The sequence below is a fragment of the Ochotona curzoniae genome, unplaced genomic scaffold (assembly GCF_017591425.1).
Source record: "Ochotona curzoniae isolate NIBS_2020 unplaced genomic scaffold, NIBS_Ocur_1.0 contig_2235, whole genome shotgun sequence".
In the NCBI taxonomy this organism is placed as follows: domain Eukaryota; kingdom Metazoa; phylum Chordata; class Mammalia; order Lagomorpha; family Ochotonidae; genus Ochotona; species Ochotona curzoniae.
Window position 1 is genome coordinate 1,363,944 of NW_024465384.1, and position 27,072 is coordinate 1,391,015.

The 27,072-nt window shown below is 39.0% G+C and overlaps 1 protein-coding gene across 1 annotated transcript in view; it reads right to left on the reverse strand.

The window, feature by feature from the left end:
* Nucleotides 1-27,072, reverse strand: part of WNK1 (WNK lysine deficient protein kinase 1) — a 109,054-nt gene that overhangs the window by 21,920 nt on the left and 60,062 nt on the right. The window contains 14 exon segments of the mRNA XM_040972197.1: nucleotides 234-356; nucleotides 490-547; nucleotides 681-854; nucleotides 2,364-2,480; nucleotides 4,638-4,800; nucleotides 5,243-5,340; nucleotides 6,041-6,319; nucleotides 8,429-8,575; nucleotides 13,072-13,155; nucleotides 15,291-16,529; nucleotides 21,782-21,966; nucleotides 22,698-23,028; nucleotides 24,904-25,123; nucleotides 26,570-26,658. Coding sequence (XP_040828131.1) covers nucleotides 234-356; nucleotides 490-547; nucleotides 681-854; nucleotides 2,364-2,480; nucleotides 4,638-4,800; nucleotides 5,243-5,340; nucleotides 6,041-6,319; nucleotides 8,429-8,575; nucleotides 13,072-13,155; nucleotides 15,291-16,529; nucleotides 21,782-21,966; nucleotides 22,698-23,028; nucleotides 24,904-25,123; nucleotides 26,570-26,658 — 3,307 coding nt within the window.

Sequence of the window (27,072 nt, forward strand, 5' to 3'; positions counted from 1 at the left end):
GCAATCAAGGATGGCCCAAAACCAGGGGACCCTGCACCTGCGTGGGACCCAGAGGAGGCTCCTGGTTCCTGCCTTTGGATTTGCTCAGCTCCAGCCATTGCGGCCACTTGGAGAGTGAATCACTGGACGGAAGATCTTCCTATCTCTCTCCACCTCTCTCTGCATCTGACTTTCCAATAAAAATAAATAAATCCTAAGGGGGGGGGGGGGAATAGGGTAGAATGAATCCTTACCCGTATCTAATATTTCACTGGTGAAAATTTTTGACTCTCGTAATCGACTCTCTGGAACAGGACTTACTATAAACCGTCTTCCAGCTGAATGAACAACTTGAGTTAAAGAGCTGGCAGGAACACCTAGTCAACAAAAGGCAAATTACTTTATCACTATATTATTATATATATTATTCCCAACAAGGAGCCTCAATAATTTCATTACTGGCATATGTAACTCCCCAAGTCAAAGGTAAAAATGAACAAAAAGATTCACCAATTTGCTGAGGCAGAGAAGACGCAGGAATTGGGTGTTTAAACTCTCCTTCCAATTTCTACAACAAACAAAAGAATGAAATTCATGTTCAGCAACAGTCTCAACAATTAGACAAAGCCAACTGCCAAACATGTGAAAATCATGGTAGCATTTTATATGAAAGAAGCTTCACTCTGAGAAGGAAAACTTACTTGAGAACCTGAAAAGCCATAGTCCTCCTTTCCTTGAAGACTCTCCAATCCCTGGTCACCCTCCGGCTCCACACTGACATCCTCACTGAGCATCTCATCAGCTTTCTCGATAATCTCTCTCACTTGATCCACAAATGACTCTCTTTCTGCTGCTAAAATGAAGTCATTGTTCACCTGTAAAGGAAATGTCATGTCAGTCTGGATAGCTTGACATTCCTTAAAGTTTAAGTCATTAGACCATCATGATCAAGACCTCGAACCTACTTATATCTATTTTATTATTTGTGGAGAATTAGCTCTTCCCTTTTGCAGAACTTTAGTGCTTAGTCACATCCTAGACAAAAACATCCCCAAACCATAAGTTGTGAATAAGGCAAACCCAGAAAGATAAATACTGAATAGGCTACCTCGTTTGTGGGAGCTAAAATTAAAAAACAAAACAAAACAAAGCAGAAAGTAATTCTGTGTATATCATTACTGCTGCAAATAGTTCCAAAGATCTGCAATCACTTTAAAATTTGCTGTGTATGTGTGAAATGCTCACTTTTCATTTAATTATTACTTACAGCTATTGCCTATGTTCCCACTAAACCAGGTCTTTTTGACTTTTTTCACTTGTTAAACTCCTTATTCTGTAAAGTATTAAGCCATTCAATTGTGTAGTATATTTAAAATGTTATCTTAGGGCCTGGCGGCATGGCGTAGTGGCTAAAGTCCCAGTCCTGAATGTGCTGGGATCCCCTATGGGTGCCGGTTCTAATCCCAGCTACTCCACTTCTCATCCAGCTCCCTGCTTGTGGCCTGGGAAAGCAGTTGAGCACGGCCAAAAGCCTTGGGACCCTGCACCCACGTGGGAGACCCGGAAGAAGTTCCTGGTTCCCGGCTTCAGATCGGTGTAGCACCGACCATTGCGCTCACTTGGGGAGTGAATCATTGGACAGAAGATCTTCCTCTCTGTCTCCTCCTCTCTGTATATCTGACTTTCCAATAAAAATAAATAAATCTTTAAAAAAAATGTTATCTTAAAAGCTACAAAGAAATGGAGAGTGAAGATAGAAGGAAATGATCGCAGTATCATCATGTTCTTGGAAATATACCTACAAATCATAACAAATGTGTTAAAAACTAAAACTTAAACAAAAACAAAACCTAACACATAACATGCATGAACAACGGAAAATGCTGACATCATCTTAAACCTAGTAATTCTACTCCTACTGATTTATTCCAAGGATGAAGTACACACAGATACTCACCCAGGCCTTTACATTTATAAAAGTAGATTTAAGCTTCATAAATTTATACTATAAATTATATATAGTCAAACCATGCAATATCATTTTGTCATAATTTTAGCTCTGTTATTATCTACATGGAAATATTTCCAAGCTAATATCATATGGAAGAATGCATAGGAAAAAAAAATTAATTGCTTTCCACAGAGATGCAATTTAAAACTAACTTAATTTTCTAATTTTTATTTTACTTACTTATAATTATGCTTCTATAAATTACTCCTCCTAAAGAGTTCTAAAACTGCTTGAGAATAAAAATTTGGTAAATACCAAAAAAATCAAAAAGAAACACATAATTGTGAAGATAAACACAGATTATAAAAGACTTCCTATTTGCCTAGAACAATGGAATAAGTATAAAAGAAAAATTTGAAATGCAAACACATACCATAATTGTTGCTATCTCCTCAGGGTTGTCACCATCTAAGTCAAACTTGAATGTAACCATTTTCCGATTATGAGTCTCCAACTGACACTCTACTACTCGGTCTCCTTTATTTGAAACCTGAAAAGGAAAAGGAACGTCTCAGAAGGCCATATTCAAATTTATGATTGAATTTGAGAAAAGCCATTCGTATTAATGCTCAATCTAAGTCTGAGGAAGCACTGTGCTACTCCTTGGATCACAAATACTAGAAAAGAAATCTGCAATGGTATCAGAATTTCAGCTACTCCCTGAAGAGTCTGGAAGGAATCTAAAGATTTTCTTCCTAGATTTTTATTACTATGAGGTAGAGAAACAGAAATGGAGCGAGCGAGCGAAAGAGTGAACAAGCCTCCCTACTGGCTCACCCTTCAAATGCTCAAGAACCAAGGCTGGTAGCTAGGAACTCAATCCATGTGTCATACCAGAGGTAGAACCCCAATTACCTGAGCCATTATTGTTGCCTACTGGGATCCCCATTAACAGGAGCTGCAGCTGAAAATCAAATCTAAGCAGTCAAATGTGGGCCAAACATGTGTCCCCATATAAGAAACATTTTTTTCTATATAAGGTAAATAAATATTGTCTAACTACAATAATCTGGGAATTCAAGAATATGTAATTATGAGATCTTAACTCCCTTTTTTGCTTTTTATTTGAAGATCTTAAAGTTTCAGTGCAAATCAACTTTCAAGAATTATTTAAATAATATTAATCTACTGGTTGAATTATGGGCTATATTTTCATTTCTCCTATTTGAAAATGTGATATGTAGTTACAAAAAGGCTTATGCAGACTAACTCAGGTGGGGTAGCATTGTAGCACATTGAGTTAATCAACTCTTGTAATACCAGGATCCTGAATCAGAGAACTGGTTCAAGTTCCAGCTGTTCTCCTCCCAATGCATTTGGGTAAACAGCCAAGTAGACTCAGCTATCCCGCTGCTAGGAATAATACCCAAAAGGATATGAAAACTGCATATGAAAAGGGGATCTGTAATCTTATATTTACAGCAGCACAATCTACAATAGCAAAGATACAGAAACAGTCCAGGTGCCTGTCCAAAGAGGAGTGGTTAAAGAAACTGTGGTGTATCTACTCCATGGAATATTACTCAGCCATAAAAGAATGAAATTCAATCATTTGCAACTAGATGGTTCCAACTAGAGACCATTGTACTCAGTAAAGTAAGTCCATCCCAAAAGGACAAATACCACATGTTCTCTCTAATATAAGGAAGCCATCATGCAAATTGGAATGTATAGCGATAGAGTAATGGAGACTACCATATCCTGATGTGAAAATACAATGAGACATGCATCCCTCCTTCCAAATCAAGGATGGACTCCCAATGAAATTGCTGCACATATCTAGACAATGGGATGCTGGACTGTCTGACACTGTCTGTACCAGCAATGTCAGGGCACAATTAAATAACAGACTGATGGAATCACGACTCCTTATGATGGACTATACTATTGTAATATGGGGAAAATCAGTTGAGGGGTAAGAATTTGGCAGATGGGAAATCCCAAACCCTATGGAATTGTACCATAAAACTCAAAATAAAAAAAGGAGTGCAAACCTAAAAAGAAAACAAAAGGAAAGGAAAAAGAAAAAAAAAAAAGGATGACCCAAGCAACTAGGGCCCTGTTACTCAAGTTGGAGACCTGGATGGAGTTCTATGCTTCTGGTTTTGGTCTGGACCCTGGCTGCTGTGGAATGAAACACTAATAGAAAATTTCAAGCAAATAAATAAATTTTTTAAAAAGATTTATTTATTTTTATTGAAAGGTAGATTTACAGAGAAGAGACAGGAGAAAGATCTTCCACCCACTGGTTCACAATCCAAGTGGCTGTAAAGGCCAGAGCTAAGTCGATCCAAAGCCAGGAGCTTCTTACGGGTCTTCCACCTGGGCACAGGCTAAGGGTCCCAAGGCTTTGGACTGTCCTCTGCTGCATTCCCAGGCCACAAGCAGGGAGCTGGATGGGAAATGCAGTAACTGGGACATGAACCAGCGCCCTTATGGTATCCTGAGCATATAAGGTGAGGATTTAACCTTTAGGCTTATCATGTCGGGCCCATAAATAACTCTTAAATAAGTAAAGTGTTATACAAATCCTGTGCCATGAAGTATCTTTATTTAATGATGTGAATGATTTGATTTGTGCCCTCTAAAATCCTGTTTAGTGCCAAATTATTTAACAATATAAAATCAATGAATCAACAATACTCACATTCAAAATTCTTAATTTTGGCCGTGAAGTCTTCTCATGACGAGAGCGACTTCTTACAGATTTTCGATAATGTCGTTTGGTAGTTCTCCCTTCATGCCTTCCACTGGACGCTGGGACATTCTCATTGCCATCACTCATCCCTGAAGCAACATCTGAATGTGCACTTGAAACAAAACAAAACAAAAACAAAACTTTTCCATTTGCAATAAGAGATTTTAAAGGTCTGATATCAACATACATACACATTTATTTAAAGTTTTAAAAGATTTACTTATTTGAAAGGCAGTTAAAAGTTTATTTCTTTGAAAGAATGAGAGTGAGAAGAGAGACCAGGTGTGAAGTGGTAGGGAAGGAGAGAAGGAAAGGGAAGTGGGGGGCAGGGAGACAGGGCCCAAGAGCCAGCAACTCCCAGCTGGGTGGCAGCTGCATTAACAGGAAGCTCAATCACAAGTACAGGCTCAGTGGGACTTGATCCCAGGCACTCCAGCATGGAATCAAGTGGTAGTCTAATTTTCTGTACTACAATGCCAACCTCAAAGGTCTGATCATGTAAAATGTCATATCATTCTCCCTACCAGTTGAAGAGGAATTCTAGTTTTACATACCTGTCAATAGAAGAAACCAAAGTGGGAGGCTGGGTGGGTTGTGGCTGTGCTAGTGGAACTGGTTCTGGAGGAGCAACCTGAGAGACTCCCTGAGTACTCTGTGAATGGAAAGAACAATTGAAATCTTGGTAGTATCATGCTTTAGCATTCTTCAACCCCAGTACTCCCTTTTCTCCTTTTCTTTCCTTAAAAAAAAAAAAAAAAAAACTCTCCCGTTAAGTCCTAGAAGCACTAAATTTACTAGTAATTCTCAATACTCAGCATCTAGAGACAGTGGTCTTAAAATTCCGAAGAAGTTTCTAAAGCTAGTCTCTGGTATAGACTGCATGGTGTGAGGTCAGCCAATGTGTTTGCTAGGCAGTGTGAAGCTACAACTTGCCATGCAGCCAGCATCTTACCAGAGGTGTGCAACAGGGCAGGCAGAGCAAAGTGCAAAGATGAATTCAGATGTTTCCCCTAGTAGGGCAAAAACGATTGCTGGGAGTATAGTAAGTCAAGATACTCTTACAACTGCCAATGGCAAGAGTTTGTGAAAGGACAAGAAAAATGACTAAAGTACTAGCTAGAGAAGTGAAGTGCTAATAGGGTTAATCTTCAAGGCACACTCACTTCCCAACAGAACAGCCAGTGGCAACAAGGCCCCCACAATGACATTTCATTCTGCTGTAAGAAAAAGTCACTTAGAGTTAGTGTGATATAGTCTCCCAATGAGTTATAAACCAGGGAGCCTATGTCTCTTTTGCCATTTTTATCCCATTATATAGATTTTATATATAAACATGCAATAATCCCATTTACCTCCAGAACTGGTTGCTGGGAGGATGTAGTAGGGGGTTGTGCTAAACTCACTGCTGGTTGGGACACTTGAACCTGTCCTCCTAAACTGCCCACAGAAACCGAAAGATTTGGTTCCACATAAGGCTGCACCACTGTAGGAAAGTAAGCTGGTGTAGCCAATGCTTCTGCCGGCATGGGAGGGGACAAGACGGTAGAATGGACGCAAGCAGAAGCCACGGTGGAGGAGGGAGCAATATTTGAGTCTCCTGGGTACTGTGGTGGCAGTCGAGTTGGGAAGCCCTGTGACAGAAATGAGGAAGGTGAGTTAGTGCAGGCTGGATGATAAAACTAGCAAAAACAGTGAGGCATGCAAAAAACAAAAACAGAAACAAAAAACACTCAGCAAAAAAAGAATAGTAGCCTTATTTCTTCATCTTTTCAGAAACATTCTGAAGATTAATGATTATTCTCGAAATCAATGTGAGGAACAGGACTCCACAGTCATGTCTTACAAATTGCTGGAGTTTCTCCTTCTGGAGATTATGTATGAAGAAACAGATTGATCTCTCTGGGGGAGAGTAATTTCTGACCACTCTCAAGTGGAAGAATGCAAAAAACCTTTCCAGGTATCTAGTCACTGCAGTCATCCTGTTAATGCTATTCTTCTAAATCGAAATCCTGATTTTGTTGATACCAATCTACCACTTTACTCAGTATCTACACACAACAGAGACATTCTACTGATGCTCAATATTTAACCATCATACACTGAATATCGAGGGAAACATTTTTCTCTCATTTACAATCATGGACTGGTAATCATCAGATTATTTTTCAGAATCTATTTTAGCTTCTCTTTGGTTGAGATCAGCAATATCATTACTGTTACTTTGAAACTTAATTACAAGGTTTTAAAGTTTTTGGTAGTCTACTATTAGACCAAACCCTCTAGATCCCTCCTTTTAAGCTAGCTAGCACAGTACCTGGTACAGAACATCTCCAGAGGGAAGAAGAGGAACCTCAGCAGCTTGTCCAAGGTTAGCTGGTACTCCCATGGACTGAACTGCTGTTGGCAGAAGCTGTGGATGGACCTGACTTGGCAGCTGAGTGCCAGGCTGCAGAAGGGTTGGAAGCTGACTAGGAACCACAGTGGATGCCCCTGGGATGGCAGCTGCTGCAGTAGATGAGGCCAGGGTGGGCAGAGGCTGACTAATGCCAGCTGCCATTGTGATGGGGAGGGAGGAGAAACCTGTTTGAGCTGTAGATACATGAGGAGTCGATATGGGAATCTGAGAGACAGGGTACTGAGGGAGTAAGGAAGCAGGGAATGACTGTCCCGCAGGGAGGAAAGGAGCACCGGAGTGGACTGGAACAAGTGAGGGTTGTGTCGCAACTGGGATCTGAGGTTCGCCTTGGACAGTTGGTACTGGCTGGGAAACTGGAAGCTGGGAAGGTAAAGAAAAACAAAAGACACAGACTTAAAACAAAACAAAAAAAGCTGCCAAAAGCAAGCTTTATGTATAGCCAAAAAGAAAGAAAAATAAATAAAACAAACCCAGTACACATTAGTACAAGTTAACGTGTCACATAAGAGGGACTAAACTGGAGACAAAGAGGTTAATATACTGGCCACTGTCCCAAACATTTACCGTAGAAAATAATGCTAATGTTTTTATTGTTTTATAATAAAAAACATAATCTTTCTGCAAAGGCTACTCTTTTTAAAAACACACTTACTGGTAAATATTTCACATATCATAATCTGTTAACCTGTTAATCTGTTAACCTGTATAGATTCTCACTGAATCTATAGCTGCTATTGCACTACTCTCTGAAAAGGTGAATCCTCTCCCAGAGGAAGTAGACTTCACATTACTTCCACAGCTCTGAAGTTCTAACAGAGCTCTAGGAAAGAGGATATAATGAATAAAATCCACCGACTGTAGGATCTACTTACCCTCGCCACTACGGCTCATTTTTAACATCTGAGGAATTAGGAGTGTATCACACAAGCGATCGTGTGTCAGCATTTTACAGATGATAGTATCTCAGAAGCAATAAAACATGACAGTAACAGGGTGCACAGACGAGGCCATACCCATAGGTAACACTACTAGACACAGCTGGCACATTGCTACAGCATGTCAGATTCAGTTACCAAAGCATTTTAATGCATTAGTTTAAACACCTGTGCTGACAATGATAAATCTCAAAGTGCTGAGTCAGCACTGCTGTCAGTATACTCCATTTATACTAAACAATGCAAACAGGGCAATTTGCACTGCATTTTACAAGAAGGTCAACCAACTCGACACTTTACTATCAGAAGTTCATCTACTTGAAAGGGAAAGTTACATGGGGATTGTTTTTAGCATCCTTTCAGAAATGGAAAAAAAAAAAATCATCTACCTGTTTTCCAGACGATCCTTGCAAGACCAGCGGAGGCTGTGGCTGACTCCCAGGCTGGGCAGCGGCAGCCTCACTGGAGGCCACTGTCTGTGGAACAGAGTACTGCACAGTCTGCTGAGGAAGAGCGGGCTGCTGCATTCCTTGCTGCTAGGAGTAAAACACAGCAAGTCAGCTTCATCCCAAAGCCCAAGCATCACGGCCCTGAGGAAGCATGCGCACCCTCAGCCTTCAGTGCCTGTAACATGGTCAGTAACTAACACACAAACTCAAACTCATTCATCTTTACCCTGCTGCTTCTTTTCTAACATTCTGTACTTCTGATGGTACCACTAAGAATCAAGTAACCAACTCTACAAAATTCAAGTCATAATTGGTTCTTCACCAAGCATCACCTTCACCTCAGTAGGTCTTCTACAGACATTCAAACACCACAGCCAAACAGCTCTTCTCCCCACTGCACCCGAGCCCTTCTGCACACGGCTTCCTAGTTTGCTTTAACTTTCATCTTGATTCACATATTAGATTAATCCATTGTCCTCATTTAATCTCTTTTCCTAATACTATTTTTTACTCTTTTAATGTACTCGGAGAATAGCTAATTATAATCACAGAATAATGAGAAAAGCATCGAATTTGAAATCAGTAGTTTCAAATTTTAGCTTTACTATTTATTAATTTCATTTTAAATTTCCTATTTTGTTGCAAAACTGAAGTTTTTTTTTGGGGGGGGGGGAATAACACACATGCATTCATGTCAGTTCTATCTCACAGCATTTAGAGAAGTAACACCCTTGGGAAAGCCAAAAGGACACGGTGATGTGCCTTTGCACATCTGATTTAACAGAAGCAAGCAAGCCTGGAATCAGGGTTAGTATAAACTTGTATTAAACTGCCTTTATGTAATGGGGATCATCAGATGGACAGGACTGCCTGATAAAAAAAATGTTCTTGAGCCACAGCTGAAAAGTAAGACAGCCTGAATACTCTACAAAGGTCTTATTCAAGAAATTCAGCTGGTGAGATAACTTACACCTTTCTTATAGCCACAGAGCCTTCTAGCTGGAGAAAACTACTTTTGGCATCACATCAAGATACAGTATGGTACTCTGAGAGATTCTTGAGAAAAATAAGGAAAAGAAATCTTGCATTTACTATGAAATCCATGAAATAAAGTAAATTTCAATTAGAGAACATTTCCTTCCTCACTAGAATAAAATGAGTGATATGGTTCCTTAAGGTGCAGTGTGTTAAGATAAACTACTTAATTCACAAAACTATAATTTTTTTTCTTTTAAAATGTGGAATCTTGCTCTCAAATAAATGCAGCATCATGAATATCCTTGCAGAATTTTAGTTCCCTGTAGAACTTTATTTAGATAAAAAATAACATTGTTATAATTTTTATCTCTTTTACTGTCTACAAGATTTTGCCAGAGTTAATTTTCTAGACCGCAAATACTTACAAATATTAATGGTACAATTTTCCAATTCTGTTCAATTGAAATATTATACCACAGTGGTATCTAAATTAAAAAAAAACCTAACTATAATAAAAATCAAATTGTTTTTGTTGGAGAAACCAGCATTTACATATGGATTTTTCCCAGAAGAAAAACCGCTTCACACTGTTTGAGCTACTATTTGTTTCATTGCTTTCTTCGACAATCATGCATCCCACTGAACCCAAGGGCTAGTGCACATTGTCTTCATTTGATAGTTAGCTTGCCTATTTGACCATGTATTTATCGATCAATCACAACTTCTTTTGGGAAAGGAAACACAGGGCATACAAGTGTATACATTTCCTCAGCTGACTGATACTGGCCTAAGTCTAGAGATAGGTGAATTAAAAGACTGATATTTATATGACAGTATTTGTGTCCTTACTCAGCTTTATGCAGTTTGTACATAAGAGGGGCTTTTAGGACAGAAGAGGGGCTAGTCTTATGTTATAGTGGGTAAAGCCACTGCCTACAATGCCAGCATCCCACATGGGTGTTGCTTGTGTCCCAGCTAATGTGTCCCTGCTGATGGCCTGGGAAATAGAGCGGCTGATGGTCCAAGTGTCTGTGCCCCTGTGATACGCATGGGAGAATCAGATGAAGCTCCTCTTTTGGCTTGGCTCAGTGCTGGTAATGGCGCCATCTTGGCAATCAATCAGTAGACACTACCTTCTTTGGAACTCTTCCAAATAATTAATTTTAAAAAAAGGAGGCTAAGGAAGAATCCTAGGGTTGGAAAAATGTGATCATTTAAATTTAACCACAATTTTCTGTGTGTGTATCAGTATACATGTTTGATGCATATGTAGATACTTGTTTGGAAGCCTAGTAGCCTTGCATGCACCAGGATCCCAGGTGAACAGCAGTGTGTGTCCTGGCTGCTCCACTTCCCATCCAGCTCCCTGTTTGTGGCCTGGGAAAGCAACAGAGGATGGCCAAAGCTTTGGGAGCTTGCATCTGTGTGGCAGCCTGGAAGAAGTTCTGGCTTCTGGCTCCGGATTGCCTCAGCCTCAGCCATTGCAGCCATTTGGGGAGTGAAGCAGCAGACAGAGGACCCATTTTCCTTTCTCTGTCTGTCTCTGTTAATCCTTCTCCCTGTAAATCTGTCTTTCCAATAAAAATACAACTTAAAATAAAAATTGTCAGTTTTACCACCGTCCTAAGTCTTCCCTGCTGTTACTCTTCAGCCCTTGTAACTTCTGGGAAAAGAAAACAACCTCACAAATAATTGAGAAAAGTGTTGTTAAGTTTTCCTGAAATAGCTGTCAGATTTTCATTCAGTGCCTCTTAGCATAAAACCTGATATGCTATCTAAAAGACTACAAGTAACCCTAAAGGACAAAGGACTTTAGGGGCAAGTATTTGGCTAGCAGGCCACCAACTGACTGGGATGCCAGTCTCCCATACTGAAGTGCTTGGTTTTGATACTTGGGTTTAGTTTCCCAATTCCAGGTTTCCAATATGATGACCCCCTTGGGAGGCATCAGGAGGCTCAAGTGGTCAGGTCTCTACCACCTGCACTGGGAGCCCTAGACTGAGCTTCTGGCAACCAGATTTGGCCCAGTCGTTTCCACCCAGCTTCCAGACATTTGGGGGAGTAAATTATTAACAGAATTAACAGATTGCCTTCTCTGTCGCTGGAATTAAAAAAAAAATTAACATGATTTAAAACAGGGAGCAAACTCCCATTTGCTTGTTTATGCCCCAATGGCTTCAACATCTGAGACTGGATCAGGCCAAAGTCACGAGCCAGGACCCTATTACAAAAGCCTGCTGATGCCTACACCAAGGCACAATAGCTGAAATGGGGAGTGCAGCAGGGACCTAGACTCAGGCACTCTGATGAAGGCTGTTAAGTAAGCCAAGCATACTCTTAAGTGGCAGGCCAGCCATACTCTCATCTCTGAACCCACTTCTTTATTTGAAAGGAAGAGGTTGAGGAAGTGGGAGTGATATCTTCCACCTGCTGGTAAACTCATTCCTAAATTTTATCCAAAAGTAGAAGCTCGGTCAGCCAAAACCAGTAGCCTGGGACTAATTCTTTAAAAAAAAAAAATTATTTATTTTTATTGGAAAGTCAGAGAGGTGGAGAGACAGAGAGAAAGACCTTTAGTCTGCTGATTCACTCCCCAACTGGCCGTAATGGCTGGAGCTTGAGCCGATCTGAAGCCATGAGCCAGGAGCTTCTTCCAGGTCTCCCGCACAGGTTCAAGGTCACAAGACATTGGGCCATCTTCAGCTGCTTTCCCAGGCCACAAGCAGGGAGATGGGTGGGAAGCAGGGCTGCCGGGATTAGAACCAGCACCCATATGGGATCCTGGCACATGCAAGGCGAGGACCAATGAGCTACTGCACCAAGCCCTGGGACTAATTCTCATCTTCCATTTGGGTAGCCAGGATCCAAGTACTTGAGACAGTTATCTGTTGCCTCCCAGGGCACATATTAGCAGGAAGCTAAATGGGAAGAGAAGAGCTGGGTCTCAACATGGGAGGTTGGTATTCCAAGTAGGATCCTAACCACTGTGCCAAACACTAACTCTACTCCTTTTCACACTGTTAATTTTGTGTACGTTTATCTGGTTAAAGGCCCTGCTTGGTAGCCTAGTGGCTAAAGTCCTTGCCTTCCATTTGCTAGGATCCCATATAGGAAGTCGTTCTACTCGCAGCTGTTCTACTTTCCTTCCAGCTGTGGCCTAGAAAAGCAGTCGAGAGCAGCCCAAAGCCTTAGGACCCTGAACCTGCATGGGAGACCTAAATAAAGCTCCTGGCTATAGGCTTTGGATCTTCTCAGCTCTGGCTGTAGTGGCCACTTGGGGAGTAAACTAGCAGATGGAAGATCTCTGTCTCTCCTTCTTTCTGTAAATCTGATTTTCCAAAAAAAATGAGTCTTTAAAGAAAAAATTTTCTTAATTAAAAAGAAAGAATTATCTGTTTAAGAAGGCAGATATAACACATCTATAATAATGGTTCAAAAATTAATTTATCTACCATGTTAAAAAAATACATTAAGTGAAAGATTGTTTAAAATGTTACAGAACACGAAAAATAGTGTATACCTCTCAAACCATTACACTAGGAAGAGAGAAACTAAAGTGTTTCAGTTTCTGCTAATCCATAAAACAAAGTTATGGTTGTTCTCACCTGCTGAGGATGCTGTCCAGGTTGAGAAGACAGAACCCCTGTTAAGCTACTGGTGGGTGGCTGGCCCTGGCTCTGTCCTTGTACCTGAAAGTAATAGGCAAACACAACAAATCAGAGAAGACCCAACAAATGTATACAGGTCCAACATCTGCAATTAACAGCTCCTTTAGTACCTATGAGAAAGTCCTTTGGAGCATCTTTCCCGAGAAATGTTTAGAGAAGGTTCTCACAGAATAGGTTCTGCTTGTATTTCATACAAAAGCTATTGACAGCTAAAACATAGTTTACCACTGACGCTCAGGCTAACTAGAAAACTCATAGTCATAATTGTTTTTGCAAAAAAATAGGAAAAAGTAATAAGACTAAAAGGTGGGAATGTTTCACATTTTAACAATGACATAAAAGTGTTATTTGATAAAGCTAATTTGGTTTATTCTATTATAGTGCCACATGTGAAACATCTGTTAGTATAAACTGCCAAGCACTTAAAGCAATAGTTACTACACAAGGATGATTTTGCTACCCTAATAAAGGGTCATCTGGCAATATATGGAGGCATTTCTTGTCATGTTGGGGGAAATGGCTGCTTTGAGCATCCAGTAGGTAAACCAATGATGCTGCTAAATCTTACAATCCAAGTAACAGCACCCCCCTGACTCCAATCAAAACCAAAATGTCGGTTTCAATTATCAGGATGTTTAATTCAAAATAAGTGAGAAAGTGAGAAATGAATGTGAGACCACACATAGGTAGGTTAAGGAAATGAAAACACTACTTTTGCTGTTCCAGTTAAACTTATAGGACATTCTTTGAAGCTTCCATGGATGTTACCAGAATGTACTACAATTTCACTACTGAAAAGCATACATTTCTTTTGTAACATACCTATATAGATGTATTGTGAAAAATTTAAATGAGAAGATTTTAATATTTACATTAATGGTAGACAACCTGAGAACTTACTTAGTAATTATCCCTTTAAGAACACAGGAAGAAAGACATATAATATATAAAAGGGGCAGGCCTTAGTATAGCAGTTAAGACGCTGCATGGGATGCTGGCATTCCATATCAGAATGCCTGGTTCAACAATTGGTTGCTCTGCTTCTATACTCCCTGGAAGGTAGCAAAGGGTGGCTCAAGTGCCATGAGGGTGGCACTGGGGCATGGACTGAGTTCCAGGCTCTAGATTTCAGCATGGCCCAGCCCTGGATGCTGTGGGCATTTGAGGAATGAAAATGTGGATTGGAGAGCTCAGCTTCTCTCTTTCAAACAAAGTGAAAATTAAAACCACAAACTGGAATATTTAGATGATCTAAATGTCTTCCAACATGATTGTGTAGTTTCTTATGTAGATTTTATAAATGTGTACAACAGATATCAAAAGAACATGTTCAATGTTGCTTCTAGTTCTTGAATTCTGTGTCCCTGTCATTGCTTGCATGTCAGTCTACATGAGGCTCACTTAAACAACTAAACTGAAACTGGTCACGAAAGCAAACAAATAAAGAAGGCCCAAGATCTACTGCTTTTTTTTTTAACCCTGGGAGATACATCACAAATTTTCAAAGTACAAAATAATAAAACCTGATTTCTAATTTGGTTAAAAACTAAAATCAGAATTTTATGGATTTAATATTTTATCTGGACATATAATACATGCTGACTTGTTTGATGTCATTTTCTGAAGTAAATACCAAGATGCTTCCTTTTCCTGTCTTCTTAGTATCCTTCCACACTAAGGAAAACTTCAGTTATTAATTCTTAATACTGTCCCTACTCAATCACTCCCTTATAGCTTAATTTCTGTGTTTTACAAATATATTTTCTTGAAAAAGTGTATTTATAAGAAATAATAGTATAAACACACATAAACAATCAATGCTGAGTCCAACCTTACATTATAGACATTTGCATTTTACTACTAGGTGAAAGTACCATGCACTAGAATATAAGTCATTGATTTTGACGGATGATTAGAATTCTAGCTTTTGTTTTCTCTTTTCCAACGATCTGGAAATACATGTAAAACATGTAGCTTCCTCTTCAGATACTGTTTTTAAATACAAGTAGTTTATAGCCCTCAAAAGATAAGGAAATTCTACTGACAAAATTAAAGTTTCTCATAAATCCATGATTCAGCAAAATGATGAATGGAAAAATTCAAAGCAACGGTGCATAACAGGGTAGTTAAAAGAATTGTGCAAGTTTTCCTATAACCTGTGGATGCAGTGCTGATCCTCCCGAAGAGAATGAGGCGGATAAGACCTGCTGAGATGTGGTTCCTTGGGGGAAACAGAAGAAAAGTGGGGATTCTTGTAACACTGTCTGAGGCAGACGAACAAAGGGCAAGGAGACGTCAGAGCCAAAAGCTGCAGCTGCTCCTCCTGTAGGAGGAGGTGACTGAAAATCACTGGGATCTGAAGAAGTGATTTGTGAGGAATCACTGGAATATTCTGGGCTTCCTATTGGCCAGTTCGGTCCAATCGGCTCTACCACAGAAACGGTCAATTCAGGGGCATGGTAATTACGCTGTTCTTCAGTCACAGATTGTAGGTGACCAGGTAATCCAAATGATTGAGATGGCAGTTCTTCCTGATTCAAATCCATTGCAACCTGTCGGTTTCCATAAACACGTTGAGTTAAATTTCCACCTCCTTCTCCCGAAGAGGAGCCTGGTGTTTGAACATGAAATTCAAATACACAGTTGCTTCTGCTCTCATTGCTATGAGTTAACACAGCAGGTGCAGAATGAGGAACAAAGACAGGATGAAATTTTAAACTTGTAGCATCTGTACTGATAGGAGCAGAAATACTAGACAGGGGAGACCCTGGACTCATTCCAGGATCTAATCTTAAATTCTGAAGGTGTCCTAGCAGGAAAGCCTGTCCAGGTGGAAATTCAAAGACAGAGCTTGTGGTAGAACCCCCTTGTCCTGGCTTCGGTTCAGGTATCTGTTTCATAGGACTTGACATTATTGGCGAATTGTATGAAATACCCTCATACTGTTCTGCCACCTGGGCCTGATAATGTACCCCAGTTAGATACATTGCTTCCTGAGGAACAAAATAGTGAGCTTCTTCTGGAAGTACTAGTCCAGGTCTATAGTCACTATAAATCTGAGTTGGTTCAAAAATCGGATGGACCTGCATTTCACATAGCTCTCCGGTTACTCTACTGGCTGTAGTGCCCAACATAACTACAGCCTCTGGTGTCCAGTTAGTTGGGCTGCCACCAGGTGGAAGAAGATTTTGGCCAACAGTCCTCAGCAAGGGTTGGAAGTGGCGAGTTTGGGCTTCCAGGAAGGAGGTGCTCTTACGCCGCTGAGAAATGGAAATTTTCGGCGGACAGGTGGGAGGTGGTGAAAAAGAAACTGGACGTTCATGAATAGTTGGGAAAAATATCTGTGACTCTGGGTATGTTGGGGTCCCCCCACACGGATGCACCACGGACTGAGGCTGTATCAACATGAATAAGACAAGTAATTCATACATTCACATGTGAAATTACATCAGACATGCACAACTGTGTGGTTTGCATAAACTGATAAATGGTTACATCAAATATATCATTAATAAAGAAATAACAATGTCTTTGGAAGTTATGTGCATAATAATCCATTAAATACATCCAGGGACAATGAAATCAATACACAGGACTCTTCTGTATCAGAAAAGAGCTTCTTTCCTGTAACTGTCCATTTTTAAGAGAAATAAAAGAACCGAGTTTTTGAAGTGATTATTACTTCACTTCTACAATAGGTATGTTCACTCTTTAGACTGATGCACGGTAGGCAACCAGCCCGATTATTTATAATGTAAGAAGTATGCTTCAGTATCTTTATGGAAAGACTTTCTATATTATATTCTGTTTTCTTCTTATACTGTACTTGTGTTACAGACACAGAGGTATCAGTGTAATTTCCCAGGACTACGGGAAATAAATATATGCTATTTTTCTGATCCTAGGTAAAGGAAGGGTTGAATAACCCTGAGTTTTCAGATTCTGATAGCTAATGGTCAATTCCAGCAAAAAGTAAAATATAAATGAGAGTTTGTTTTAATGGCATTTTTGGGGGGTTCACAGAAGCAATTCTAGAATTAAGACTGCATTAAGATTGAATTAAGAATCCTGGTTTGCCCAATGCAAACAATATGTACTAGAATAATTTAGTGTAATGGAATTTATTTAAGAAAAAAGGTCATTTTCACTCTTTTAAGACCCATATCAAGGTGATGAAATGGCTGAACTACTCAAAAGAGCCTAAGGAAGATTCCTATTTTGAATCAAAACGCTTTTTCTACTATTGTTTACGATGTGTTCCAAAATCATAAAAACACTATACTGTTACTGATTTTAATGTGTATATTTTCTGAATGTTTGCCTTTATTATTATTTTTTTAAAGATTTATTTATTTTTATTGGAAAGGCAGATATACAGAGAGGAGGAGAGAGAGGGGAAGATTTTCCATCCGATGGTTCACTCCCCAAGTAAGCGCAACAGCTGGTGCTGTGCGGATCCAAAGCCAGGAGCCAGGAATTTCCTCCCGGTCTTCCACGTGGGTGCAGGATCTCAAAGCATTAGGCCGTCCTCGACTGCTTTCCCAGGCCACAAGCAGGGAGATGGATGGAAGTGGAGCTACTCGGATTTGTACCAGTGCCCATATGGGATCCTGGCGCATTCAAGGCGAGGACTTTAGCCGCTAGGCCACGGTGCCGGGCCCTGTTACTCATTCTTGTATGTAAAGATCTGGAAGATTCTGGGTTGCTAATTCAGAATATAACTATATTTTAATGTCTGGAAAAACAGTAACAACATCCATGGTACTTAAAATGTTTTTAAATGTCTTTTATAGATATTAACCCAAAGATGCTTATGTATTTTGTGTATGTTTCTAATCAACATTCTAATTAAAGAATATTTCTCACAAAGGGACATGATGTTGTCTTTTACTCTGCTAGCACAACACTTAATACAATTACAACAAAATCCAACATAAATTTGTCTTAACAAATAAAACCAATTTTTACTCCTTATTCTTCATTTAGAGTAAAAACTGGAGTGTCCCTTAGTAAAGTAACAAGAAAACATATGTTCATAATGTTTGATCCAAATTGTTTTTGACTAAGCCAACAATGACTTTTGAATTAAATAAAGCATATATTTTTCACTAGGGTATGAAAATGTAAAAGTCTGTCAGCAGGTGAATGGGGAGATATAAAAGCTAAAAATTCTTAAGCATACACTGGTATGTGCCAAAGACATAGGCATTCTCTCTCCTTACCTCCATGTTTTTATTGCTAATTAAAGACTTCTTACAAAAACGTCTTCCATAGGTATAACCAGCATTTTATAGGCACAGCATATAACTAGATTTAGTCCTGCTCTTTATTCAATATTCACTGATGTTCTACACGCCTGGATGTATTCACTGGCAATAAGTCTTTGTTGGAAGTTCAGTTACATACAGCACTGACAGAGAGGGAAGGCAGGCTGGAGCGCCGGCGCTTGAGCTGAGAGGCAGAATGCACAGGCAGGACGCTCTCCAAGGCTTTAGAAAGCTGTTCCTCGGGGGCAGTCCGGAGGAGGGGAGGAGACAGAGGTGCATACAGCACTGGTGGGGGGGTGGAAGGAGCACTGGGTGAGATGCGGGACAGACAGGGAACACAAACCGACATGCTACAGCCACGACGAGGCTAAACAGAAAACAAACACACACATGAAAACACAGTACTTTGAAAACAAAATAACCAAATGTATAGTGATAATGGCAGAGTTAACATAAAGAAATGTTCCATCTTTTCTCTAATTAGAGAATTAAATTCTCAGCTTTGTTGAGGTGACAAAGCACATCTGGCAGAAGACAATTACTCTCTCTACTGTTGAAGCACAGGATTTCTTATGAATTATTATAAGTGTCAGTTAACCTGAATATGCTGAAATACCACAGACTGTCATGGGTGACTGGCTAAAGGTATGGACAGGAAACACTAAGTATCAGAGCTCACAGCTTCTGCAAATTAGAGAAGATTAAATAAGTTAAGTATTAATTTAGAGTACACGACGTAGAAAATTTTAAAACTACCATTTTGCAGGAGCTGTGGAAACATCAGAAAATAATTCTCACTTTAGAAGCCCTCAGGCTAAAAAATTTGTTTCATAGTATTTTATTACATTTGACCATCTTTTCTGAGAATGTGACAAAGTGTCACCTACAGGACATAGTAGAACTTTCTGAAAGAGTCACAAATGGATGAGACATTCTGTACTTTTACTAAAGTACCCAGTGGGGCGGAAAAAAATCTTCAATTTGAATCTCTGTAAAAATATTTTCAAACACATCAAACACTTAAATCAGATTTACCAGTTTTGGGATACCTTAACAGATAGGGTTTAATAAGCTATAAAGTAGTATGTCTAAATCTGTAAGGTTGTCTTGAGCGAGTCTGTGGCTTCCCCATAATTATGCAAATTATATAACTAGACATTTTTTTTTTCTAAAACTAGCTGTATGGAATGTTCTCAAATTTGCAGCCTACTAGTAACAAGTCTGTAAGTATCAACATATGATTAGTTTCATTTCCTTCATTTCCTATCCCACATTTTCTGCCCTTGTTTCACTCAATTTTAAAAATTCCATCTATAATGCATATATCATTACAGGTCACAGCAAGTTCTTTCAGGAATGAAAGAGAATTTTTAAACCTTCAAAAATCCGAGATATATAATAATTCTTTAATCCACAGAGTATTTATATTAAAAGGCAAGAAAACACTCTGCTTCTAGAGCATTAAAGCACATGCTTATGCTAGTGGCTCAAATATTAATATCCTTAAATGTCTATTCTCTTTTCTCAAATATATGCCTATTGTTTTTTACCCTAGAAATGAAGCCAAAAGATCAGAAACACTTTTTGGGCCTGGCACGATAGTGTAGTGTTTAAAGTCCTAGACTTGCATGCGCCGGGATTCCAAATGGGCACCGGTTCTAATTCAGGTGGCCCTGCTTCCCATCCAGCTCCCTGCTTGTGGCCTGGGAAAGCAGTTGAGGACGGCCCAAAGCCTTGGGATCCTGCACCCGAGTGGGAGACCTGGAAGAGCTCCTGGCTCCTGGCTTTGAATTGGCTCAGTCCCAGCGGTTGTGGGCGCTTGGGGAGTTAATCATCGGGTGGAAGATCTTCCTCTCTGTCTCTCCTCCTCTGTATATCCACTTTCCAATAAAAATAATAAACCTTAAAAAAAAAAAAAGGAAACACTTTTCTACAATCTAGCTACAATGATCTAGAAGAAACCCAAAGTATATCCAAAGCAGAAACTGGTAAGAAATGCTGACAATTAACATTGTCAGAACATAGCAATACATTTCCATGCAGTCTTTATATATATCTTAAAGGTCAGAAAGTAAATTGAGAACAAATTCACTGTGGTCACTCTGTCCTTTCCAAACTTTGTCCTTGTGTTACCACGGTCATTCATCTACATAGTTCATTCATCGAAATGGACTGATCCAACACACTCTGAAACAAACAGCACCTTTTCATAATCTAGCTGCAGATTCAAAGACGAGGGCAAAATCATTTTCTATTAAGAATGATTTTCACTGAATGACGAGTAAGATTTCCACAAGTTCAGATTAAAAGTTTTTTTGAAGAGGAAAAAAAATCTGTCTGCCTAACAATCTCATGAAACAAGTACTATTTAATTATTTCCTAATTTGTTTCTGAGACAAATGCTACATTTTCCTTTAAAAGAGGCAGGAAAACAAAGTCTTAAGTGATGACCTACTTACTTTATAGGAGTAGCAAGAGTAGATAATGATGTGTCTGTGTGTACAAGCATAAACATTTTTGCAATAACCTCTGTAAGTTGATTTTGAAAGTAAACCAGCAATAAAACAGATATTAAATAAAGGGAAAAAGCAAATGAACATATACTGGGGAAGGAATTGAATCCAACATAGACTTTAAACGCAGGAACACGCAGAGCAACTGATGGATAACTCAATACAAGCATTAAATGGTCATACAACGAAAGGATTCCTTCACTCTGGAGTACTCACATGCAGCATTCTACAATGGCTTGAAGGTCTTACCTGTGTTTTATACAATAAAAAATCTTACAGAAAATACTTAATAATTGCTTCAAGAAGTAAGCTTTTGAAAAATCCTCCTTATTCCATCCCCAATTCTGATTCCTGCTGCTGCTTAGAACAGTTTCAATTTGTGCTTAAAAAAATTACTTTCAATCAAATGCAAACTAATCTAAATTTTATTATCTGGTTGCTTCACAAAGGGAGTTCAGCTAATTTCTACACTCAACTGTATGTAACCTGCAACGTCTGCATTACTGTATACTCTATAGTAAACCTATTTCCTGAGGCAATATAGTCATCTCAGCAGCCTCAATGGATTGGCTGCAGGACCCTTCCCTGCCCCCCGCCAAGCAGACAGCTCAGTCCAAAGATGGTCACATTCCTTATACAAAAGGGTACGGTATTTGTATGTAACCTATGCATACCCTCCAGTATACCTCAAAGTGTTGGTTCAATCTGTGTTTGTTTATAGATACAACCCATAAATTTACAGGGCAGTAGATTTACTTACATCTACTTTAGACTCATGTTGTTCTTCAAGTAGCAAAAAAATCTAAATGTAGCAACTACCTATTGGTTCAAATTAAGGTTCTTAAACTTGCATATGCATTTACTTACCACACTTGAAGGTGGATATACCCCATGGGGCTGAGACTGTGCTTGGACAGGGACTGTATGCCCTGGGACTGTGCCAGTAGAAGGCGTCTGCTCATGTTGGGAACCATATGAAACTGTCTGTTGGCTGCTCACTCGAGAATCTGTGAAGACAGAGGATCCCTGACCACTGTCAACTGTCCCATCAGCTAAAGGAGAAACGAATCACCAAAAACCAAAGAGAGAGAAAGGAATGAGATAAATCATTAAAATGAAGTTCATACATTTCCAGCACATTTTAGAATGATTGTACTTGAATAAATTATGTTTATTTGCACAAACCTGAACTAAATAAATTTGACAGTAATCCTATTAGATTACTATATTTAAGTGAAATTTCTATAAACAAACCCAGGTTTTAACATATTTCTTAAAGGTTACTCTAGTTATCACAGAATATCATTTTCTTGAAGAATAAAGGCAATAAAATACAGCATTGTAATTTAAACTTAAATTTTGTGATCTTTTAAAAAAGATTTATCATCAGTTAAATCAATAACTGCTAGCTTTGTTGATTTTTAGTCTATAACAATGAACTTTGCTGAAAGTTCAATTAGACTGATGAATTCAATTCTAAAAAGCTATGCCAGTTTTCTTCATTAATTATATTTTAAGGAATTGTAAAAAGTAAAAATCTGTAAACTGCAATGCCCAAAATGTGGAACTTGCGAAATCAACTAATTATACTTTCTCCATGATACATTCTATTTCATTAGTCATGGAGATAGTAAAAAAAAAAAAAAAAAAAGATCACCACCACCTGAAAGTTTATTGTATGCTGGATTCATAATTCAAAACCAATAAAAAAATCATAAAACCATATGAAATAAAGGTAAGCAGAAGCATCACTGGCTTATCTGTCCACTTCCAAGTAACTTACATAACACGGAGACACTGGGTTGCTGGTACTGCAGTTGTTGATGCTGGTCAGCCTCGGGTTCTTCGGGCTCCACTTGTGTAGAAACTGAAGCAGAAGTGGTGGGAGCGGCAGGTACCCCGCTGCCGACAGCAGGGAGCTGCTTGGGTCCAGTCTGGGAAGCACTTGATTGTTCTACCTGCTGTTTCAGATTGCCTTCTTCCTGCTTTCTTTTTTCTTGCTCTTCCCTTACCAACTGCCGCTGCTCTCGTTTTCTTTTAATTAAAGACACTCTATCTTTAATAGCTTTAGCCATGGTCTTATGATCACTTTCACAGACATAGCCAGACTCTACCTACAGAATATAAAAGAGTGTGTTAAGATGCAAAGGTACATCAAAAGAAAACAACACAAAAATAATAAAGAAGTCATTGTACAAAAGCAGAGAAGCAACAACTCTCTGATCTTGGCCAGTGGTTAACGTACTGGTCTGCGCTATGCATTTCCCCACTACCATTTTTTTAAAAAGATTTATTAATTTTTGTTGCGAAGGCAGTGTTTCAGAGAGGAGACACAGGGAGATTGCTCCATCTGCTGGTTCACTCCCCACATGACTGCAATGGCTTCAGCCGAGCTGTTCAGAAGCTAGGAGCAGGAGCTTCTTCTGGATTTCCCCCATGGGTACAGGAAAACTCAAGGACTTGAGTTATCCTCTGCTAATTTCCCAGATCATAAGCAGGGAGCTGGATCAGAAGTGGAAAAGCCAAGATGTGACCAGTGTTTATATGGCATGCCAGTGCCAGCAGGTGGAGGATTACCCTGCCATATCACCATACTGATGCCTACCCCCCTGAAGGATGGGTGGGTATACTTTCATTCTTTATAGCAAACAGCAAACCAATAGGGGTAACTGAAACCACAGGGCCTAAAGCAAGTAGACACTTTATAATCCTAAATTTATTTTTCTCTTTCACATGTAATCACCAAACTGTGCCATTTCTACTTTTTTTCTTTAGGCAACCACTTATCCTGATGCAAAAAATCATTTTAAGTATATGAAAGTTTTAAAAACACCCCAGAAAAACACAAGAAATGTGCAAAAAAAAAAAAAACTATATTTTCCATATCTATCACTGAAAGGTTCTTAAATCCTATGTTCTCTGAGTATTTTTGTAAAATAATTTGTACTGTAGTAAGCCTTTAAAAAGTCATCTTTTAGGGCCTGGCGCGGTGGCCTAGCAGCTAAAGTCCTCGCCTTGAACGCGCCAGGATCCCATATGGGAGCTGGTTCTAATCCTAGCAGCCCTACTTCCCATCCAGCTCCCTGCTTGTGGCCTGGGAAAGCAGTCAAGGATGGCCCAAAGCCTTGGGATTCTGCATCCGCAAACACTTTAATAATAATAATATACCATCGGTTCTCAGCCTTTTGGCTGACATCAAGTGTAATAATAATATACCAAAATGGTCCAATAATAATTGATCTTGAGAACTCCATTCAAAGTAAAAGCAATTAATGCCCCCATGGCTATCTATAAGGTTATACAATGACTGATAAAGGCAAACTAATATTTATAAACATAATTTGTCATTATAACTAAAGAGTTTTCATACAAATTAGGAGCCATTAAATTTACACTTTGAAAAGGACTGCAGAATGCACTTTAATTCATCTTCCCTTTCATCTACCACACATATACCTTTACCTGTATAAATATGCTTCCCTCAAAAGTAACTTCAGTAACCATAAAATGTAATGCCCATTATGAAAGCAATGGAAAAATCTACAAAGTGTGTGAAAGGAAAAGTCATACTATTCAAAGATAACACGGGGGTGGAGGGAGGATCAGCAACATGGCATAGCATGTTAAACCTCCAGCTGTGGGCCAGTATCCCATATGGGCACTGGTGTAAGTCCCAACAGCTCCACTTCCACTCCAGTTCTCTGCTGTTGACCAGGAAACGCAGCTGAGGTTGGCCCCAGTCTTTAGGCCCCCACACCTAAATGATTGAGAAGAAGCTTCTGGCTTTAGCCACTGCCACCATCTAGGGAGTGAACCAGCAAATGCAATCTCTCTTGAAGCCTTTCCAAAAAAAAAAAGACACCATTTGGGTTTAGTGTAACTGTTTGTAAATAGGATATGCCACACACACCACTGTGTAAATTACTTTTTTCCCAGCAGTAATACTGTATAAATCTACCATTTTAAATGGCTAATAAATGTCAATTTACCATTTCTTGAGCAACATCTTCTGGCACATCTCTCTCCAAGTCAAAGGAAAACTCAATAGCTTCATTGTCTTTGTATTTGCCCTTCAATTTCTTAATATCTTCAATACGCAGCCATAATTTAATAGCTATCTTTTCTCCATCATCTTCCTCTGCTAACTCAACTCGTACTCCTGTTTCCTCCTGGAAGAAGGCATGGTTCAAAAGGTCCTTGATAGAATACCTTCCAAAGAGAAGAAAAAGGAAAGAAACAAAAACAAAATTACATTACTTGGAAAAATCTTCCAGTGTGGCTAATGAATTTTACTCATAATAAAGAAAAAACAGCTGTGAAAAAGACAAAAATTTTAAAATTACTCTTATTACTCTTATTGTGACTATATAGTTTTATCCTCAAGTTAAAGAACATTCAAAAATTTCATTGATGTGTAAAGTCCCGTGAAATAAAGCTCAAACCCAACAACCGAGTCTCACTGGCTACTGCTGTGCCAGAATGGCCACCATGAACAGAGTAACAAACGTACCACACAATCATGCATGCAGCACTTCATAACTAACAAACAGCCCTGTGTGCATCATCATTTCTGATCCCTGAGCAATAATGGTCACAATATCAACTCATGATTAGGAATGGAGGCTCAAGAATGCTGACATTCTTGTTCGCTGTAGCTAGCACAATCAAAACAAAACAAATCTTTTGGTACTTTCTACAGTAACAGCCTTTACCCAGTAAATTTTTTCAATTCCTTTTGTCAACTATTCATGTTAGGCAGGAACACTGATCACAGAACAATCATCTTTAGACAAAACGGTTTGAAAAAGCCAGTAATGTAGTTAGCTGTACCATCCAGAAAAGAGAATATGTTCTGAAAGAGATTTAAAGATTCAATGTATAAAAAAAAAAAAATCATTGAAATTTCTACTAAAAAGACTTTTTATGTAAAAGGTTAAAGAGGACCATGGTAAGTTCTTCCAAATAACAGAGTTAAGAAAAGAATACGAGAATTGAGGGATGAGGATACAGGCTTAATTTCGTTGGCAGATCTGAGTGTATTTATTCCTCAGGAAATAGACTAAGCTCAATTTACAATTTATGCTTTTACTAACTTGTCTATTTTTCCCTTCCCAGAGAGAATACTGGGATGATAAATGTAGACTATCTTTCAAAAATAGATGCTGGACCCTTGTCATGCCTAAATGGGTGATGAAACAGCTGCACAGCAAATCAGATAGTGTCACAAGTCTGAAAGAAATCCTCTGTTACTTGACACAACAAAGCCAGATTTCCTCCCAAGTCTCTGGATGAAGTCTTCCCCAATTCTGACATATTGACAGCAGATCAAGATCTAAACAAATAGCTGACTTAAAAAGTGAAATTTTTATTTTACCTTTTGGATTTCTTTATCTTTAGTAAAAGACAAAGGAACAGCTGCTGTATGAGAGACTGATGTCTACTGATGTTTATAAATTATGCTGATGCAGTAAGTGAAAAAGATACTCTGATGACAGGTTTAACTACTCTCTTAACCTTCAGGCAAAGCACCCACCCAAACAATTTCACTATGTTCTAGTATACCAAGTCTGAATAACTTCAGCAGTCAGAGCACTTTTTAAAAAAAGCCACATTACATAAATGACTTGATTGCTACTTACAAAACAGGCAACTTACCTTTCATCTTTGTTTTGTCTTATGCATCCTTCAATAATTTCCTTTACTTCAGGAATTGCTACTTTGTCAAAACTGGCTGGTTTGACTCCCTGAAAACCACAAAAACCATCACATATTAACAAGAGAAGCATTTTGGAGCTTTGCTTTTCATTTTCTAGTTAAGGTTCCAGTGGGTTACATTTTTATCATCCTAGCTGTTTTCTGATTTGCCTGCATGAGCACATGCAGCCATGGTCGGGGTAGTGGTGGTGACATTAAGCTTTTTGAAAAAACAAGAGTTAGTCTGACAGTGGAGTCACTTATCCATCCACATGATAACAATAAAAAAAAATCAGGCTGCTGCTAACAGTTCTTTTAAAATTTTTTTTTAAATTTTATTTTGATGATGCTTATATGGTTGATCAGGGTGGGAAGGTCAAGGATTAGGAGAAAATGGGTGCGACCACTGTTTACAAACTTTCTTTTCCTTCTTCCTGTGTCTGGGGGACAGTGGGAGGATAAGG